Source organism: Canis lupus, chromosome 20 (genome assembly GCF_011100685.1).
Source record: "Canis lupus familiaris isolate Mischka breed German Shepherd chromosome 20, alternate assembly UU_Cfam_GSD_1.0, whole genome shotgun sequence".
Classification (NCBI taxonomy): domain Eukaryota; kingdom Metazoa; phylum Chordata; class Mammalia; order Carnivora; family Canidae; genus Canis; species Canis lupus.
This window is the reverse complement of record NC_049241.1, coordinates 162,851-183,080: the sequence shown is the minus strand read 5'-3', so window position 1 is coordinate 183,080 and position 20,230 is coordinate 162,851. Positions and strand designations below refer to the sequence as shown.

At 46.1% G+C, this 20,230-nt stretch overlaps 2 protein-coding genes across 5 annotated transcripts in view; one reads left to right on the top strand and one right to left on the bottom strand.

Moving 5' to 3' along the window:
• Positions 1-351: 351 nt before the first annotated feature.
• Positions 352-18,500, bottom strand: LOC119864559. 4 transcript variants are annotated; one of them, XM_038565414.1, is made up of 11 exons: positions 18,347-18,500; positions 16,501-16,636; positions 10,480-10,614; positions 8,901-8,962; positions 8,379-8,403; positions 6,426-6,496; positions 5,923-6,001; positions 4,750-4,803; positions 3,440-3,581; positions 3,177-3,258; positions 352-1,977 (listed from the first exon to the last, which is right to left on the bottom strand). In XM_038565414.1, the coding sequence occupies exons 2-8, from the start codon at positions 16,607-16,609 to the stop codon at positions 4,775-4,777; spliced, it is 510 nt and encodes a 169-aa protein (XP_038421342.1). In that variant the 5' UTR covers positions 16,610-16,636; positions 18,347-18,500; the 3' UTR covers positions 352-1,977; positions 3,177-3,258; positions 3,440-3,581; positions 4,750-4,774. The 4 variants fall into 4 exon arrangements, with proteins under 4 accessions (XP_038421342.1, XP_038421343.1, XP_038421341.1 ...); XM_038565415.1 differs by having other exon boundaries at positions 16,522-16,636; XM_038565413.1 differs by lacking the exons at positions 16,501-16,636; positions 18,347-18,500 and adding exons at positions 11,881-12,012; positions 12,906-13,514.
• LOC102153469 overlaps positions 13,112-20,230 on the top strand; it is a 30,360-nt gene continuing 23,241 nt past the window's right edge. The window contains exon 1 of the mRNA XM_038565408.1: positions 13,112-13,149. The gene's annotated coding sequence lies outside the window, so the exon portion shown is untranslated. The remainder of the gene's footprint in view (positions 13,150-20,230) is intronic.

Sequence of the window (20,230 nt, the reverse complement as noted above, 5' to 3'; positions counted from 1 at the left end):
CCTGGTCCACAGAGAAGCCTGGAGGGCTCTATGTGTGGATATTTTTCTGTGTTCACTTGTCTCTCCAGTTTTTCTGGGGACAGTTTGGCCTGAGATCTCAGTTCTCTGATGGATTTTGGGAGGATTTGTTGATTTTCAGCTTCTTCGGCATTTCTTTTGTTGCAATGACAGGATTAATGATGTCTACACTCCACACATATCAGATGACACATTGGAAGTCTACTAAACTCATAGAATATACCCTTAGCAAAACTCAACTACCATATGGTCTGTGTTATATGTGACATTTAAGAAGAAAACCATATGAACACAGGGGAAGGGAAGACAGAATGAAAAAGAACAGAGACAAAAGCAAATATAGGAGACTTTTAATTCTAGGAAACAAGTTGATGGACAGGAAGTAGGTGGGGAATGGGGTAATTGAGGGATGGGCATTAAAGAGGGATTGTGACTTGATGAGCACTGGCCTTTCCATTCAACCTATTGATCACTGAATTCTGCCCCTGAAACTAATAATACATTATATGTTAACTACATCAAATTTAAAATTTTTAAAATTCCTCTGACCTTGTTTCCTCTACACAAGCATATGTATCCTTGAGTTGAGATTGCCATCCTCTTTACAAGGATGCTCTTGCTGTGTTCATCACAGAGATAGGGCTCTAGGAGTAGACACCTGGTAACACCCACCAGTAAAGGCATACTGGCAGACAGTTGTCCTGGGCCCTCTGCTATAAGTCAGGAGCTCTGAGAGGGCAGGGCCCAGGAGATGTGAGTTGAAGGGCAGTAGTGCATCTCCACAGAGTGGTGTCTATGGCGTTAACCTCAGGGTGAGGGGCTGGCTGGGGACCGACAGTCCTTCAGGTATGCTCAAGGAGGGGCTGGACATGGCAGCAGCAGTGATGGGGAGGCTGTGGTGGGGAGGGTCACTAGGACCCCAGTGGGAAGGGAGCCCTGACAAGTGAAGACAGGAAAATCTATACATCCCAGGTGGGGGCTCTATTTCAGAGGTGCTGGGAGCAGCAGGGAGGTACAACTGGCATCTGCTTCAGCTATAACTGAGGCCTTGTGTTACAGAGGGCCTGCCCACTAAACCCAGTAGAGGGTAATCCAGGATGGGCCGGAGTCCTATATGGAGGGGGACAGGGACTGCAGCTGCTTCTGGAGCTGGCCGGTCAGGAGTTGGGAGTCTCATGCAGACTCCCTGCCTGGTGAGGTGGAGGGGCCAGGGGCAGTGCTTTGAGGACCCAGTAGGTCAGGCTGACCAAAGTGACATGTGGCAGTGAGCAGGGCTCAGTCAGCCAGATGGACAGGGCTGGGGACAGTGATGGTGAACAGGTGACTGAAAGGGGTTCTGACAGAGAGGAGAGGAGGCCAGGTGAGCTGTGTGCCCTCTGAAACAGAGGATGCACAGATGCTGCCCCTCAATTGGACTCTAGGGTGGTCATGGAGCCGTGGTAGTCCTGCATCTTCTTGCACCTCTCACACTGTGCATTCCTTCTGGGATTGGAGAGATAGCTGGAGGAGGAGCAGACCTTGCAGTAGGCAGGGGGAAAGAACTGGAAGGCTGTATAGTGCTGTAGTTAGAGATGTGACACTCACCGGCCTCCAGACTCCCCGAAATGCACTGGGTGAGACCTGGGGTTCTGCTTCCTCCTCAGTTGCTAGTTCATTAGTACTGACTCTTAACCCAACTCAAAGGGTGTGGCAATCTCAGAGGATCCCTCTGTCTTGTCTCCAGGGCTCCTGAGTCTTGTCTGCTGGTTGGAAGTGCAAAAGTCTTCAGTTCCTGAGGCCTGCAAGTGTCAAGTGCACCTGAGCAGTACCTGCAGGTGTGTTTCTGCCTCATGGGAAGACCCCTGGGAAACGGGAAACCAGCAGTGCTGCAGCGGGAGACCAAAGGCCCATCAGTCCATTACGATGAGGGCCTCTGGAGCCCTGAGGTCTGGGAGATGGCAAGAAGTTCCTCCTCTGCACCTGTGAGAAACAGGACATGCTGTTGTACAAGATTATGGCACTTTGTTTGCTACAGCTTTTATAGGAGTTCTAGGATTTCTCTTAGGTTGGTTTTCTGAACTCTTGGGATGGAAGTTTCTTTGCAGAACCCAAGCCTGACACGAAGGAAGAGAAACTGCATCCATTCCCTGGGGCCTGAATGAAGGCTATATTAGCGATGCCATCGGGGCCCTTCCCTAAGAGCCCGCCTCCCTGTCGGTGCAGGGTGCTTCTGTTGCTTGCCAGTCACTTGCCCAATCTCTCTGAGAGCACTCAAGTGAACTCACTCAAACTCACTCAAGTGAGTTTCTTTCTGGATGAACCTTGGGCACATCTGCCTGTGGTGCATGGCATAGCAGTACGCCAGGCTGCTGTAGCACATAGGGAATGAGTTTGCAGAATATACACACTGAGCTGCAAGACATGTCTGAGTGGGAGCACAGGGCTCTGCTTTCCCTGATGGCTTTGTCTGCCAACTGGGACAGAATCTATGGAAGCTCCAAGGTCACGTGGAAAACTATTGCCATGAAGCTTGCCCCTATGTCCCAGAAGGGTCCATTAGGGTCAAGAAACCCAAGGAAATGGGAAGCTGCCAGCCAGATGGGGATTGCATCGTTACCCCACCTTGATACCAGGGCCTACCATGTGCCAGAGGGATGCACATCTGCGAGAGGTGAGCAGTCGTGCTTGCATGAGCACTGGAATGCCCTGTGCCTTCTCTCATTTAATAGATGCCCGAATAGGGGGAGCACAGTGCCACCCCCAAATGCCTCTTCACAACTAGTGATTAACAGAGCAAGCTCTCTGCTGACTTGGAGCCTGTTACAAAGGCAGGGTTGTGTCCTGCAGAGGGAGATGAAGAACAGAATCAAGGGCGCTCTTCAGAGAGCAAAGAATGCACAGCACCTCCTCCAGGCCTGCCCATGGTGACCTTCAGGCACCCAGAGCCCTGCCTGCTGGCGGACATTTCACTTCATGCTCTGCTGCATGCTGGGAGTAGCTACTGGGTCCCTGGGGGATGTGCTCAGGGCATCCTCCAGTGGCCTGCATAGATGTCGGCCATCCTCTTATTTTTTGAACCTAGGCAAGAGCAGCTACCTAGGCATTTTGGCTGATCAAGCTGCAGACCCACCAAGAAAGTTGAGGGAGTGATGAGCAACACGTGTACTTCTTTCCCTTACCCTTTTCGTGGCAGGCACTGCGCATTTACACGGCTTTGTGTTCCTGCTGAGAAACTGCATCCTCTGCTCTTTCTCCTGGGTCCTGTAATGGAGAAGGTTTGACAGCTGAAAGGAAGGGAAGATTTCAAGTATGACCAGAGTCACCTAGGGTAGAACTAGACCGTGTGCAGGGAGTCTAGGGCAGAGCCAGACAAAAAGCCAAAGGCTGGCTTTTTGACTCACAGCCTGGCTCCCTGCTGGGCCATTCAGGACAGATCACTCACCATGAATCAGTGGTGCAGGCCCAGGGTCAGGTGCTGGGCAGTGCTAAGGAAGGGGATGAGAGTGGCTGCAGAGATTTCCTAGACCCTGATGAGGCAAGGCTTCCAGTGCCTGGATGATACCAGGATCTACAGGGCCAGAGTCCTAGAAAGAGAAAATGGATAAGCGGTATACAGAGGATCTATGGGGACAAAGAGAGGAAGTGAAAAAGGATGAAGGAGCAAATACATTAGAGGCACCATACTTCTTCATTCCTTGGAACCTTTGAATGCACAGACTTGTTCAGGTGGACAGCACAGCAATGATTTCAGGGTGAATGGGGGAAAGGAAAGTGCAAAGCAATAGGCAGTGATATCCTAGACCCCACTTCTCCAGAGTTAAGGTGCCCTGAATTCCAGATGATCTATCCCTTCCTCAAGTCCTTCCCATCCTGGGTCTTTCTCCTATGTATTGAGGAACTTGACCTCTGTCCTCCAACCTACACTTCCATCCCATTATCTTGTGAAGATTTAGAGAGAATGAGAGAAAACTACGGGACAGTAACTTGTCCAATACACCTTAGTCTTTAAGTGAGGTCCTTGGAGATGTGAAGAGTATGGCCACATGAACACATGCTACTATGTGCCAGTGTTTACCCTGGACATTGGAAAGAGAGGATGAGGATGGATGTTCTGGAGAAGCTTGAGGAAATGACAGCATGTGTTGAGGGTGGCAAGGCCCAAAGTAGAATGGAGCACGTGCAGAGCCCCACAGCAAACAGTCTTTAACGAATCCAGCTGTGTGAGTGCTCTTGATGGAGGAGCCAGGGTGAGGACAGAGACATGAAGGTGATGTGACATGTCCTGTCAGTTAATAGAGTTTACTTCTTACCCATCACCTGGCACAGCCTACAGGTCTCCAGGCTCATGTATCTGGGAGCGAGTTCCTGTGTCCCTGCAGATTATGTGCCCCATAGGTCAATGAGAAGAAAGATCCTAACTCTTTCATGCATGATTCCAAAGTGATCTCAACGAGACAGAACCGAGATTGGACATTTGATTTTGGCAAAGAGGGGAAAGTGTAGGGAAAGGTACTTTTTAGAAAGTGAGAACAGATGTTCACAAACCCCGCACACTGAACTCATGTTTTCTACTATTATGTCACTATTATGTCACTACTATTTATGTTATAAAGTAGACGAATCTGATTCCTACACATAACTCATTTTCTTTCCTGATTCATATGCAACTTGTTCAGTCTCCAAATGAGCAGTTCCAACACAACTCCTCCCAGGGAATCTCTCCCATTTGGTTTACTCAGCATTGTTTCCTACCTGGAGATTTTCCCATCTCATTCCTTCAATCCTCAAGGTTCTCCACACACAAATCTAGGGAAAAACAGCGTTAGCAATATTGTTGTTAGTAGGGGACCAGCCACTCCTCCTACTTTCATTGAGGGTGTGGTCAGTCATCAACTATCTCCTGGATCTTTCTAGTGGATTCTCAGATCCTTACTGACTCGAAGCTAGAGAGCATTATTGTAAGTGTAATAAGCCAATCACAGAAACACAAATACCATGTGTTTGGTGACGACAAAGTATGTTAGTAGTCCAGTCATGGAAGTAGAGAGTAGAGGATTAATAGCCAAGCACTGTCGGGAGAAGGGAATGGGAGGTGCTGTCATAGGCTTCAATCATGCATGAGAATTTGCCCCAACTCTGACAGATGTCGACCTGCATGGTGGAGGGTGGAACCTACATCCATACCTTTCACGATCTGTGGGCTGACCACGAGCATGTGTGCTTCCTGTGTGTGTTCCACACAAATGACTATGCCAAAATGAGTTCTTAAATGCATATTATGTATCCTGGGTTATTTTTCCACTGAAGCCACTTAAAATATGGGGCACGGTGTGGCCTTATAGATAAGCATTTCCAGGTATGTAATGGATGAGGGACTTGTTACATGACTGATGCTCCCATAACTGAGGGACAACTGCAGATCCAGGCCCAGAGTCACAGGAGTGGGATGCGGGTATGGAATGCTACTTTTATGTTTCCATATAGAAGGCAAGAGCTGGAGGTATTCTCTCAGCAGGATCTCCTTCTGAGGAAAGAGAATTTTAAGCAAAACTGAAGGTACCGCTGTGTAGAGGGAGGCATGTGGTATTGCACGCAACACTGGTATATGAAGTGTAAATGTGGTGAAGGTGACATTTTTTGGGGGGAAGTTTGACTTGTGCTATTGGAAAATATGTCCTGAGGAAACAGACCCACAAAGACACATGCACACACACACACACATGCATTGGAAGTTAAAGCACAGAGATAAACACAGCCACCCCCAACCCTCACACACACAACCCACACCACCTAAAAGACCTAGTACCTCAGAAAGTGTAGAACATGGACATGTTCCTTAGGGGACTGTTTCTCTCAATACATCACAAAATGCATACTCAGCTTGAGCCTAGTGTTAAGGTGGCTGTGCATACAAGAAGTCCTCACCTTCTTCCATCCTTATATTCTGACACGGAAAATGGATCTTGATAAAGAAAGGATCATTTTCCTTCCTGCCTGCATTCACCTGCAATTAGAGAGAAAATGTAGGAGCGCTCTATACAGCATTTACGCAGGTCTTTTGCTCTCTTTTGGAAAGTAAATGAAACAGTGGCGGAGTCTTTGACCCCAGAGTAACACACAGAGGACATTGAAGAAGCTTAGGCATTTCATACAAGATCTGGTGGGTCCATTTTGATCAGGAAACCAATAACTCACTTTCAAGGACGGACATTTCTGCTGAGGAAAATGCTCCCTACCATACCGTTTGTCCGTGATCTTGTCATCCATCAAATACCCTATTGTACCAGGTATCAGTTGGTAACACACTCTCCCTTGAAACTCTCCACACTGAGAGAATTAGATACATCATCTGAGATGTCCTGGCTCAGAATCACAGCTTCATTCTATTGAAAAAGTAAAAAATGTCTGTCTTAGACAAAAGAGTTTACCTCAGAGACTTTTGGGGCTTCTTCCTCTTCGGTGGCAGGAGGAAGATCGGCTATCAGGTCCTCAGTGGGAACTAGGGGGATACATAGGCACTGTTAGGGCCGCAGAGATGGTGCTCAGAAAGTAGTCTGGGAGCTTTGCTGGATGTGGTTACATTGTGGGAGTGCGCACATGGGTGGTGATCAGTACGCATTGAGCTGCTGCGGGGCCCTCCTCCTTGGTGGACAAAGGGAGGCAGAGAGGGCAGGAGCAAAGAAAGGAGAAATGGGACCTTTCACTTCCTTGTGAGAGGAATCCTATTCGGTGGGAAGAAGTCAGTCTAAAAGAGCATATACCCTAACATATATGCTATGTTGTAACGACAGAGTCCCTGATGCCTCCTGTATCTTTGAGGTTCAGCTAAATTGCCACTCTCTTCTTTGCAAACCAGTTCTTCCCCCAGGATGCCCACAGTCTGCTACTGTACTGATTATGTCTTCTGTAACATTTTCGGAGGCTGAAAGCAACCCTGGGCCAATATCCCATTGTAGTTGTTCACTGATCAATCATCCTAAAGAAAATCACATACAGAAGATTTGAAATATGGACATCCTAACATTTAAAAATAGCCATTTTCCTTTTCTTTATATTCAAGTTAGTTACCGTAACATGTAGTTTTGGTATCAGGAATAGAATGTAGTAATTATCTGTCAAGTGGAATTTTCCCTCCAGTCTTCCTTTCCTATGCAGTGTGTGTGTGTGTGTGTGTGTGTGTGTGTGTGTGTGTGTGTGTGTGTCTGTGTGTGTGTGTGTGTCTGTGGGGGTCCATGGAGTCTGGGTGTAATTATACTGGCATGGGCCATGGAGCCAGTGGGAGGGTCATTGCCGAGAAGAACCACACAGCGAGTGCTTGCAGTCTCTGGCCTGACTGTGCAGGAGACTGAAACAAGGGTGTTAAGCACCAAGCTAAGGACCAAGTTTTCCGTTGAGTTCCTCTTTTCCACTGTCCCCTGGGTGTGTGATTGCAGGAGTTGAGCGCTTGTATGCCTAATGAAAATGTCATCAAACACACTGAAATATCTGTCTGCTGCTTCTCTGCTTCAGCCGTGTCTGATCAAGGACTCCAGCAATGATTGCTGTTTCCTGCACTGTCTTGCATGGGACCTCTCCCCTCTGAGAATCTGTGGGCTGACCAGAAGTCTGCGGGCCTTCTAGGTGCAGTACACACCAATGTTATGCCCAAGCAGCTGTGAAGTACCCTCTAACTCCCCTGCTTTCTGGGGCCACTGAGGCCTCGTTTGACTTTTGGGCACTCTGTGGGACCTCTGTAGCCTCCGGTACTGTCAGTCATGGACTCTGATGCTGGAACTCCCTTGCTCTCTGATGACCCAGGGGCTGAGAGATAAGGGCAGGTCAGTAGCCCAGGGCACCAACATTGGGACATAGGCGTTGGTTCACATGGTGACCTTTCCACATAGGAAGGGAATGGCTTGGGCCATTCATCTCTGCTCTATATCTAGTGAGGTGAAGTAATTTTGAAGAATCCTCCAGACACAAATGCTGTGAAGGAGGAATGGGCCAATGTAGGCAAAGTGTGCCTTGGAGGGTTTTTTTTTTCCTTCTTTACAACTTCAACACTTGCAGTTTGTTGTTTAAGTGAGAAAGAGCTCCAGAAGGAATATGCACACACACAACCACACGCACACACAGACACCTCTCACAGTCATGTTACAGAGACTCATGCATAACTCCCTCCAAACCTCATACACATAAACCTCATTGAAAAAACTACTTCCTCTGGAGTCTATAGAACATGGTTCTAGTTCTTCCCAGGAGAGGCCGTTGCTCTCGTGATTCTCCTATCCCCCTCCCAGTGGAAACCCGGAAACTGGTGGTTCTCCAAAGCAGCCAGGGCAGCCCCACCTTCTTCATCACCTAGATTCTGTGTGAAAATGCCCTGAGTCTAGGATACGTACAGCTCTCCTTTCCTCCTGCATCCACCTGTGATTGAGAGAAAAGAAGACATTAGGAGGGTCATATCCTTCTATACACTGCTTTGAAGATGAGTCCAGGAAACCAGATCATATATAGTGTTTGAGTCGATGGCTCCCCCAATTTAAAGAGGACACCCAAGGGAAGAGGCTTGACCATTGCCTGGCAGACCTGTCCAGTCCATTCTGATCAGCAAGTACAAAATTCCTTTTCAAGGAAGAAAAGGTTCTGTGGATGAGAATGCTCTCTACTCTACATGTTGTAACTGATGCTGTCATTTCTCTTGCCTCTTGTTTCAGCTGTCAGGTGATTATAGACTTTCACTCGACATGGCCCCAAACAGGGAATTGCACATAGCATTGCTTGTGTACATTGTGATGTCCTACAATCTGCATTGATTTGAAAACTACCCGAGAAGAGAGAGGAGAGAGATAGATAGAGACAGAGACAGGGACAGAGAGAGAGACAGAGAGATTTCTACATCAGGAAAAGAAAGCTGATCTTACCTTGGGGAGATATGGGGCCCCTTCCTCTGCCCCGCCATCAGGAGAAACCTCCAGTGGGCCCTCTGCAAGACAGGGAAGGCACAGATACCTGTCAGCGCATTGCTGGTGTTGCTCAGGAATTACTCAAGGAGCTTTGCTTGAGGTGGACACAGGGCTACAGCGCTTGTTACTCACTGGTGAACAAGGAAGGACTGAGCTGCTCCTGGGCCCACCTACTTAGTGGATGACGGAAGGCAAAGGAGAGGAGCAGCAAAGAAGTGGGAAACAGAATCTATGTCTTTTTTAGCTAAGGAGACATAATCAGTGTGAAATAGTCAACGTGAAGAAGGGCAAACACTAAGTGCATACCTTGTTGCAGTGACAGGGTCGTGGGAAGCACCCTGCCCAGGGTAAATTTCCACTTCTCCACATAATATAGGACTACTCTGGCTTCTATGCGTTCACAAAGGCAGCTTCTCTATTCATCATCTAGTCTATAGGATTACTCCTTGTGTTTTGGGGGATGTAACTGACCTAATGTCTATGCTTCTCATCGTGTGTAAGTACACGCTCGGTGGTAATAATGACATTCAGAGTTCTTTGTGTCCATTACTACCATTTACACACAAAACTCTCACCAAGTCGAAAAATACCTCTGTACCCTTGAAGAACTAACTCCGCCCTCTCGCCCCCACCCCGCTGCCTTTAACCCTTGTAACCTCCCCTTTCTTTCTCTAGAAATTGCCTGCTGTGTGGAGTTCTTTCAGGGGAATCATAAAATATAGGATTTTCTCAGCTGGCAGCTCCAAAATATCTTATTTCTCAAGGTCGATTCATGTTGTAGCATGTTGTGAATTCAATTGTATGAATGTTTGATTACTATCTCACACTGTGTGTGCAACACACAGACACACGCACTCACGTATATGCCATTTTATTTATCAATTCTTCAGTTGATGGCCTTTCCAGGAGTGTCCGCCTGTAGCTATTGTGCGTCATGCTACTGTGGACGTAGGTGTAAAGATTCTGTGCGTTGCCAGAGGGGGGACACTTGACATGATGCAATTGTCAAAGCTCTTAGAATGTCAACTCACAAAGCATGAGTTTTAGTGTAAATTCAGCACTTTGCATTTAAAAATATATGGGTGTAGTTTCTCTGATTGAAAGAAATGTCCCACACTCATGTAAGAAGCTATCCCTTAGGGGAAAGTGGAGGTGTAGCTTATGGAGATTTTCTGCATTATCTGTCCAACCTTTATGTGTACCTTAACCTGCCCTGAATCCTAGCTGTTAGTTGGTTTGAAAAGTTTAGAAGCAGTGGTCCAGGGAGAGCTTTAGACCTCCCAATATTCCAAAATCAGCTAAGGTCTAAAGATGCACTAGAGAAGTTGTTTACTAGTAGAGTGAGCCCACTTTTGAGTTAGAAATGCATCCGGACCCTTCTCCTACCACCAGTTGACTTAGTGAATTTAAATTTGTACAGAGGAAATAACAACAACAAAAAGGACCGTCACATTATGTTTTTGCTATCTCATAAGCATATAGTCCTTAATGAAAGAGAGTACTCTGGATTGACTTAATGAGGAAATTTCCACAATACCTTCCTCTGTGTCCGCTGCAGGATTGACCCTATTGCGGGGCCAGAAGCGGCCTTGCCTGGTCTGCCTTTTGAGGACAGAAGGTGATGTTCTTGGTGTGTCCAGCACGTTTCCTCTTCTGCAGTCCGAGCAAAATTCTGGAAATTGGGCCAGAAGGGAGAAAATTGTTGGCCACTTGCAGGCAGAAAACCATAGGGAATTGCACGGTTCAGTCTGTTCAGCTGTTCAGCTTGAGCCCTCTGGATCAAAGTTGGAGGCAGGAAGTTGCTACAGTTGGTGTGCACTTACAACCCCCACAGACAAGTTTTGTGGGCAATCACATGACTTTGGCTGAGTTATTAGAGAGATGCCACATGGCACAGGGAGCAAAACTGACGACCTAGGACGGGAGTCCTAGTTAGGACGACCATGTACCCCAGAGAGTGGTGGGGAGCCCTCTGCACCTCCGTTCCCTATTCTGGAATGTGGAAACGAGGGGAGATTTGGTTGACCACCAATAAAACTGAAAGGAAAGGCAAGGACTGGTGCTTCACTATTGCTCCATAAGCGTTCAGATTTTGAATGAGTAGAGAATGAGCTGGACACTTGGTAATGAGTGAATCCAGAGAGGGGAATTGAATGTCTCCACAGTAACGGAGGATGGAGGCTTAGTCCTCAGCCTTGACGTGAGACTGATGTGTCCAAATCACGGAGAATACGTTATTAACATCTGCTGTGATCTGACACCAGCCTTCTTAGGGCTTGGCAAGCAGGGATCGTCACTCATGTCCTACAGTGAAGCTGTGGGAAATTACGTAGAATTACTGAAATTGAGGGAGATTAAAATTTAAGGAGATGGAGTAACATGTCCAGACTTGCCACACTGGTGAATGACGGATCTGGGGCACCAAGGTAGTTAGGTTCAGGGTATAGAGATCACTGGCCACCTGAGACCAACCTGAGGACCCTGAGAAAATGCCTGGGGCCCCTGAATCATGACTCTCCTCCATGTCCCAAATCTTCTTGCCCAGAGTTTCTATGGGAGAGAATGGATGCCCTGGAAGAAGTGTTTGACTAGAGAAAAAGCCAAGACTGAATTCAGCTGATAGCTCTATGAATCCATCCCACCCCAGAATGGTTGAATGAGTGAATTCTGTGACTCTCAGTGACTTGCTATTTACCTGGCAAAGGTCTGAGGGGCATGGACTAAGGACAGGCTGAGAGTGGGCTTGGTTGCTCTTTCTGACCTCCTACATATCCATCCCCACTCTCAGTATCCATCACCCTCTCTAGACACCATGGTGGCAGGGGACAGGGTGGAGATCCCAGTCTAAGACTCTCTTGAGAACGTTGGCCAAACCCTCCATCCCTCAGTTGCAAATATCCATTTCACTGTGGCCACAAATGACGCAGTCCCATCTTACCCCAGTCCCAGGTATCACTCCAAAGCCAGTGAACGTGTGCACTTTGACCCAGAAAACTCCTGTAAGAATTCCGTTTCACGCTGGGACACCTGCACCCTGATGTTTCTAGCAGCAATGTCCACAATAGCCAAACTGTGGAAGGAGCCTCGGTGTCCATCGAAATATGGATAAAGAAGAAGTGGTTTATGTATACAATGAAATATTACTCAGCCATTAGAAATGACAAATACCCACCATTTGCTTCGACGTGGAGGGACCTGGAGGGTATTATGCTGAGTGAAATAAGTCAATCGGAGAAGGACAAACATTATATGGTCTCATTCATTTGGGGAATATAAAAAATAGTGAAAGGGACTAGAAGGGAAGGGAGAAGAAATGGGTAGGAAATATCCAAAAGGGAGACAGAACATGAAGACTCCTAACTCTGGGAAACGAACTAGGGGTGGTGGAAGGGGAGGAGGGCGGAGGGTGGGGGTGAATGGTTGATGGGCACTGAGGGGGGCACTTGACAGGATGAGCACTGGGTGTTATTCTGTATGTTGGCAAATTGAACACCAATAAAAAATAAATTTATTGTTAAAAAAAAAGAATTCCGTTTCATTCTATAGAAAAATCTCTGGATTTAGACTGGGAATATATGCCCTCAGATTCTGACGTCTATATTGAGGAAAACTTGAGTGGGAATTCTCCTGGTATTCTCCAAATGGAGTGACTCTTGCTGAAATGGCACCAACACTCTCCCGACCCATTGAAAGCAGTGTGGGTGTGTTTCTGTGTGTTTTCTCGATGCAAATATATACAAAACTGGCATGTGGAAATCACACATTGTCCTAAATTTAGGATGGTATTAAGGCAGGCAGCTTGAGAGAAGGACAATAGGCCCGTAACACGGAAGTTTATACAATATCTTTACATAACCCTCTATACAATCAGACGATGAGAAGTTTAAAAAGATGAGCATAATTTAGTAAAAGTTTCATAGCCAATTTGAAGGAACAAGCCTTGGAACTCGAATAGGTACATACCTGAAGAGCAACAGTTCAGATTTCCCATCGTGGGGAGCTCCACAACTATTACCACACTGGTACTGCTCAGCTCTGAGAGTAACAGTGGGAAATTAAGGGATTGTGCGCATCATCACATCCCCATGGTAACGGGCCATTGTATAACTTCCAGAGTGAATGCACATCTACACAGCATGGGCCTTTGTGATGCGGTGTGGGCTACTGTCTGTCTACATGGCCACCTGTGGCACTTAGCAGGAAAAAAGTAAGTTTTTCCCCTAAGGTTAGGAACTCAACAGGGATGCCCATTCTCACCGCTGTTGTTTGACATAGTGCTAGAAGTCCCAGCCTCAGGAATATGACAACAAAAAGAAACAAAAGGCATTCAAATGGTCAAAGAAGAAGTCAAACTTTTATCATCTGCAGATGACAGGATACTGTATGTACAAAACCCAAAAGACTCCACCCTAAGATGGGTGGAACTGGTAGAGGAATTCAGTACTATGGCAGGGTACAAAGTCAATGCACAGGAATCTGTTGATGAGACAGAAAAAAGAGTTTTTTTTTCCCCCAAATTTCCTCTTGTGATTGAGTTCTAGTTTCAAATCATGTGGTCTGAAAATATGCAGGGGACAATCCCAATCTTTTGGTATCGGTTGAGAGCTGATTTGTGATCCAGTATGTGGTCTCTTCTAGAGAAACTTCCACGTGCACTTGAGAAGGACGTGTATTCAGTTGTGTTCGGTGGCAAAGTTCTGTATATAGGTGAAATCTATTGGGTCTACTGTATCATTTAAAGCCCTTGTTAATTTGGGCATAAATATTCATGATTGTTAGGTCTTCTTGTTGGATATATCCTTTAAGTATGATATAGTGTTCCTCTTTTCTCTTACTAAAGTCTTTGGGATAAAGTTCATTTTATCTAATATGAGGATTGCTACCCCAGCTTCCTTTTGAGGACCATTTGAATGGTAAATGGTTCTCCAAACATTCATTTTCAGGCTGGAGGTGTCCTTAGCTCTAAAATGAGTCTCTTCGAGACTAAAGGGATCTGTCTTGCTTTATTATCCTGTCAGAAACCCTGCATCTTTTCATGGGATCATTTTGCACTTTCACATTCAGAGTAACTATTGAAACATATGAATTTAGTGTCATCATAATACCTCTTCAATCCCTGTTTTGTGGATTATTTCTTCAAGCTTCCTCTTTCTTTTTTTTTTTTTTTTTTTTTTTTTTTTTTTTTTTTTTTTTTTTTAAAATTTTTTTTTTTTAATTTTTATTTATTTATGATAGTCACAGAGAGAGAGAGGCAGAGACACAGGCAGAGGGAGAAGCAGGCTCCATGCACCGGGAGCCCGATGTGGGATTCGATCCCGGGTCTCCAGGATCATGCCCTGGGCCAAAGGCAGGCGCCAAACCACTGCGCCACCCAGGGATCCCCAAGCTTCCTCTTTCTTTTACAGGGTCCCCCTTAATATTTTTTGCAGAGCTTGTTTGGTGGTCACATATCTTTTAAGTTTCTGCCTATGTTGGAAGCTCTTTATGTCTCCTTCTTTCTGAATGAGAGCCTTGAAGGATAGAGTATTCTTGGCTGCATGTTCTTCCCCTTTAGGACCCTGAATATATCCTGCCAGGCCATCTGGCCTGCCAGCTCTCTGTGGAGAACTCTGCTGTTAATCTAATAAATTTCCCCATATAAGTTTGGAATCTCCTATCTCTCACTGCTTTAAGGATTTTCTCTTGTCTTTGGCAAGTTTCAAATTAAATGTCAAGGTGTTACAAAACAGACATATAGATCAATAGAACAGAATAGAGAACCCAGAAATGGGTGCTCAACTCTATGTTCAACTAATATTCGAAGGCAGCAAAGACTGTCCCCTGGAAAAAGGACAGTCTCTTCAATAAATGGTGCTGGGAAAATTGAACAGCCATGTGCAGAAGAATGAACTACACCATTCTTTTCCACCAGACAAAAAGATTAACTCTAACTGGATTAAAGATCTAAATGTGAGACAAGAATCCATCAAGTTCCTAGAGGATAACACAGGCAACACCATTTTTGAACTTGGCCACAGCAACGTCCTGCAAGATACATCTATGAAGGCAAGGGAACAAAAGCAATAATGAACTATTGGGACTTCATCAAGATAAAGAGCTTCTGCACAGCAAAAGAAACAGTCTACAAAACTACAAGACAACCTACAGAATGGGAGAAGATATTTGCAAATGACATATTAGTTAATGGGCTAGTATCCAAGATTGATAGAGAACTTATCAAGCTTAATGCCAAGGAACAAAAAATCTAATCATGAAATGGGCAGAGGACAAAAACAGACAAATCTACAAAGAAGACATACTCATGGTCAACAAGCATATGAGAACATGCTCCACATCACATGCCATTGGGTAAATACAAATCAAAACTACAATGAGATACTACCACATGCCAGTGAGATTGGCGAAACTAACAAGGCAGGACACAGCAAACTTTGGAGAGGATGTGGGGAAAGGGGAAACATCTTGCACTGTTGGTGGAAATGTGAACTGGTAGCCACTCTGGGAAAATGTGTGGAGGTTCCTCAAGAAACTAAAACTAGACCTACCTTACAAGCCAGCAACTCCACTGCTGGGTATTTACCCTAAAGACACAGATGTAGTGAAACACCATGATTTTGATGGAATCTTGTCTCACATTTAGATCTTTCATCCATTTTGAGTTTATCTTTGTGTATGGTGAAAGACAGTGGTCTAGTTTCATTCTTCTGCCACCTGCACTCCAGTGTTCATACCAGCAATATCCACAACAGGAAAACTGTATAGGAGCCACGATTTCCTTCGACACACGAATGGGTAAGGAAGATGTGGTCTAAATATACAATGGAATATTAGCCATCAGAAAGGACAAACACCAGCATTTGCTTCGATGTGGATGGAACTGGAGGGCATGATGCTGACTGAAGTCAGTCAATGGGAGAAAGGCAATCATCATATGCTTCCACTCATGTGTGAAAAATAAGCAATAGTGAAAAGGGTTATCAAGAAAGGAGGGGAACTGAGAGGAAAAAGTAGAGAGGGAGAGAAACCATGAGAGACTCCTAACTCTGGGAAATGAACAAAGGGTTGCAGAAGGGGAGGTGCGTGGGGCAATGGGATGACTGCATGATGGCCACTAAGGAGGGCACTCGAAGGAATGAGCACTGTGTGTTAAACTATATGTTGGCAAATGGAATTTAAATGCAGTAATCATGATTAAAATCCAGAAACAGTCTTTCAGGGAGATAGCGATAATGCTCTATGTCCAAAAAGTAGCTAAGGTCAGTGAATTGCACCGGACACATTGGTTACTAGTAAAGTGAACTGAATGTACCCATTGTCTGAGTAAATGTAAATTTGGGCATGTGAATTCACAGGGAAAGATGGGTCCCCTGGCTGCCTCAGTCAAGGAGGCATGCAACTCTTGATCTCAGGGTCCTCACATTGAACATACAACCTAGTTTTTAAACGTTCTTTTCAAACACAGAGAAGTGTGTCCCAGCATGTTTATTCCTGTGTCTTAAGGACATGAGACTTAGAGAGAATCCTCCATGTCAACCAAGTGAGAAAATCTCCACAGTACCTTGATCTGGGTCATCTGTACCTTGTACCCGTGTGTGGCCAGAAGTGGACTTTCGCCAATGGTCAGAAGGGGGGCCAGAAGTTGATATTTCTGGACTAGGGTTGCCCATTTCTTCCTGAATCTCGCAAACAAGATCCTGGGAAATACATAACGATACAGAGCACGGTTGGCAACTTGCTGACAGAAGACCATAGGGAACTTTGTCAGAGTGCAATCTTCTTTCCTTCTTCATCAGCTGCCTGGCAGAGACTCCTGAATTACAGTTGACCTTAGAAAGATGTTACAGATTGGCCTGGACTTCCACAGCCCACAGACTGGGTTGGTGGACAGGTACCTTCTCTGGCTGATACATTCTAGACACGCAGCACAGTGACCACACCTATTGGCCCGGGTTCCCATACCACTTAGCAGGTACACATAGCTGAGAGAGTTATGGGGACCCCTCAGTGCCTCAGATCCCTGTTCTGCAAAGTGGAAATGTTATCCAGGTCTACAAATTGCTGTTCAATGTGTTAAGTTAGGAGGCTAAGAGCACTTTCCTACCAGGAAAGCCTTAAGGGAAGGAAAGGACTGATGCTTCACAATTGCTCTATAGCTGTTCAGCTACTGAATGCCTAGAGAATGAGCTCCACACATGGTAGTGGCTGCTTCCAGAGAGGGGACATGGCTGGCTCCACAGCAGGGGGGATGGAGGCTGACTCCTCAGCCTTTACATGGCAATGTCACAGAAGGGCTCATAGATAATATGTATCGTCGGCTCCTGTGATCCCCCCTTCAGCCCGCCCGGAGAGGTCAGAGAAGGGGCTTCAACCCATCGTTTACAGTGTAGGCTTTGGAAATGTAGAGAGATTAAGTGAATGCCCAGAGGTGGCTACAATGATGAGTGTTAGATCCCAGACAGGAATGTAGTTGTTCCCTGGGAGAGAGATCTGAAATACTCTGTATTTTCACAAATCCTCCTGCCCCACAATTGCCGAGGGATACAGTGCATGCCCTGGAGTAGGTGCCTGGGCCAGGAAAAGAGCTGGAAACCTAGCTCAGCCTCCTGATCCTGTGTTTCATCCCTGACAGAAGATAGGATGGTTTCCTCCAAACCAAGCCCATGTGAGGTTCAGGGAAATCCAACAGTGGCCATCCTCCCCAGCATCTTCCAAGCGTCTGCTTCCTCTCCCTGGGCCTTTCAATGACCAGGTGACCACACCCAATGACCAGTGGTCTCTTCAGCCCTCAAGCTGACTCCAAACCCATGACATCCCAAACCAACTGTTATATGATGGCTCTGCCCAGAATTAGCTTCTCTTCAACTCACCAACTCTAGATGAACAGTTCCAGTGTGCTCATGGGAAGGGGGACGTCTGGGCTAGGGCTTTAGTTGTTGAAAGATTAATTCTGTGCTGTTCAGCGTCTCACTACTGATGTGAGTGACTGAGCAGTGTGGACTAAGGCCTGGCTGACAGCGCGTGTGGCTGCACTGGCTGCTTTTGTGCCTTCCTGCTCCCATTCTCCCGTGGATCCAGTCTGTGCTCTGGGATCTCTCCTCATCCTTCTCTAGACCCAGCATTGGGAGGCAGCAGGGGCTTCCCTGCATACCCACCAAAACCAAAGCCTGCGGGAGCCCACCTCTGGTCTCTCTTTAGAAAACAACAGCCAGACCATCTGCTTCTCAGTGGCCTGATACAAGAATGAACATTGTAAAGTAACAGCACAATATTAGAAAACACCTTTCTATAACCCTGTAGACGAATTGGAGAGTGGAAATGCAAAAGAGCACGTGAATATGATTTCAGTAAAAGTTATCCAGCCCGGGGGGGAAGGAACAGTCTTAAGAAAAGTAATGTGAACATACCTGTAGAAAAACAATTCAGATTTCCCATCATGAGGAGCATCTCAGCTATCACCACTTGGCTGTTGCTCAGCTCAGAGAGTGACAGTTGGGATAGAATGCAAAGTGTGCATCATCATATCCCCATGGCGATTGGTCATCAAGGGCCTTCAGAGTGAACGTGCCTCTGCACGCTGTGGGTCCAACTGCTGCTGTTTAGAAGAGTGTCTGTTTACATGGGCACGTGTGGCATTTACGAGGACATATGTGTTTCAAGTTATATCAGAAAACAGAAAACAAAAAAGAAAACAGTGCCTGCCTAATGCAGGTGGCAGAAAAAATTTCAGCGTGAAAAGTGCAAAGCGAGCATGTTCAAAAAAGAGAAGCTCCATCCTTGATTTGAAATACCATCTCCCCCCACTTTGACTATTCCTGAGCTTCCTCAATTTTAGGAAACTCCAGGTCAACCTCTCCAGGAGAGGGAGGGGGCAAGAGGGCAGAAGAGGAGGGGCCTCAACTCACCTGATCCCACCCACTTACCTAGATGACTTTCAAAATACCCTACACACCTACGAATTTGACCTGAGACTTAGAGAGAATAGCTGGAATGCTACACAGAGAAACATTTTTGCTGCTAACAAGGTAGGAAAGTCTAGTATCCAAGATCTATAAAGAACTTACTAAACTCAACACCAAAGAAACAATCCAATCATGAAATGGGCAAAAGACATCAAGAGAAATCTCACGAGGAAGACATAGACATGGCCAACACGCACATGAGAAAATGCTCCGCATCACGTGCCGTCAGGGAAATTCAAATCAAAACCGCAATGAGATACCACCTCACACCAGTGAGAATGGGGAAGATTAACAAGGCAGGAAACAGGATCCCTGGGTGGCGCAGCGGTTTGGCGCCTGCCTTTGACCCAGGGCGCGATCCTGGAGCCTCGGGATCGAATCCCACGTCGGGCTCCCGGTGCATGGAGCCTGCTTCTCCCTCTGCCTGTGTCTCTGCCTCTCTCTCTCTCTCACTCTCCCTCTCTCTCTCTCTCTCTCTCTCTCTGTGACTATCATAAAAAAAAAACAAGGCAGGACACAACAAATGTTGGAGAGGATGTGGAGAAAGGGGAACCCGCTTGCACTGTTGGTGGGAATGTGACCTGGTGCAGCCACTCTGAAAAACTGTGTGGAGGTTCCTCAAAGAGTTAAAAATAGACCTGCCCTACGACCCAGCAATTGCACTGTTAGGGATTTACCCCAAAGATACAGATGCAATGAAACGCCGGGACACCTGCACCCCGATGTTTCTAGCAGTAATGTCCACAACAGCCAAACTGTGGAAGGAGCCTCGGTGTCCATCGAAAGATGAATGGATAAAGAAGATGTGGTTTATGTATACAATGGAATATTCCTCAGCCATTAGAAACGACAAATACCCACCATTTGCTTCAACGTGGATGGAACTGGAGGGTGTTATGCTGAGTGAAGTTAGTCAATTGGAGAAGGACAAACATTATATGGTCTCATTCATTTGGGCAATATAAAAAATAATAAAAGGGAATAAAGGGGGAAGGAGAAAAAATGAGTGGGAAATATCAGAGAGGGACACAGAACATGAGAGACTCCTTACTTTGGGAGACGAACAAGGGGTGGTGGAAAGGGAGGTGGGCAGGGGGGTGGGGGGTGACTGGGTGATGGGCACTGAGGGGGTGCTTGATGGGATGAGCACTGGGAGTTATACTATATGTTGGCAAATTGAACTCCAATAAAAAATAATAAATAAAAAAATTAAAAAAAGAAAAAACCACATGGATTAAAATTCACATGGAACCAGCCCTTCAGCTTCACAGAAACATTTTAGCTAAAGTATTAATGATGATGTGACTGTGATAGCAGTGCCATAAAACA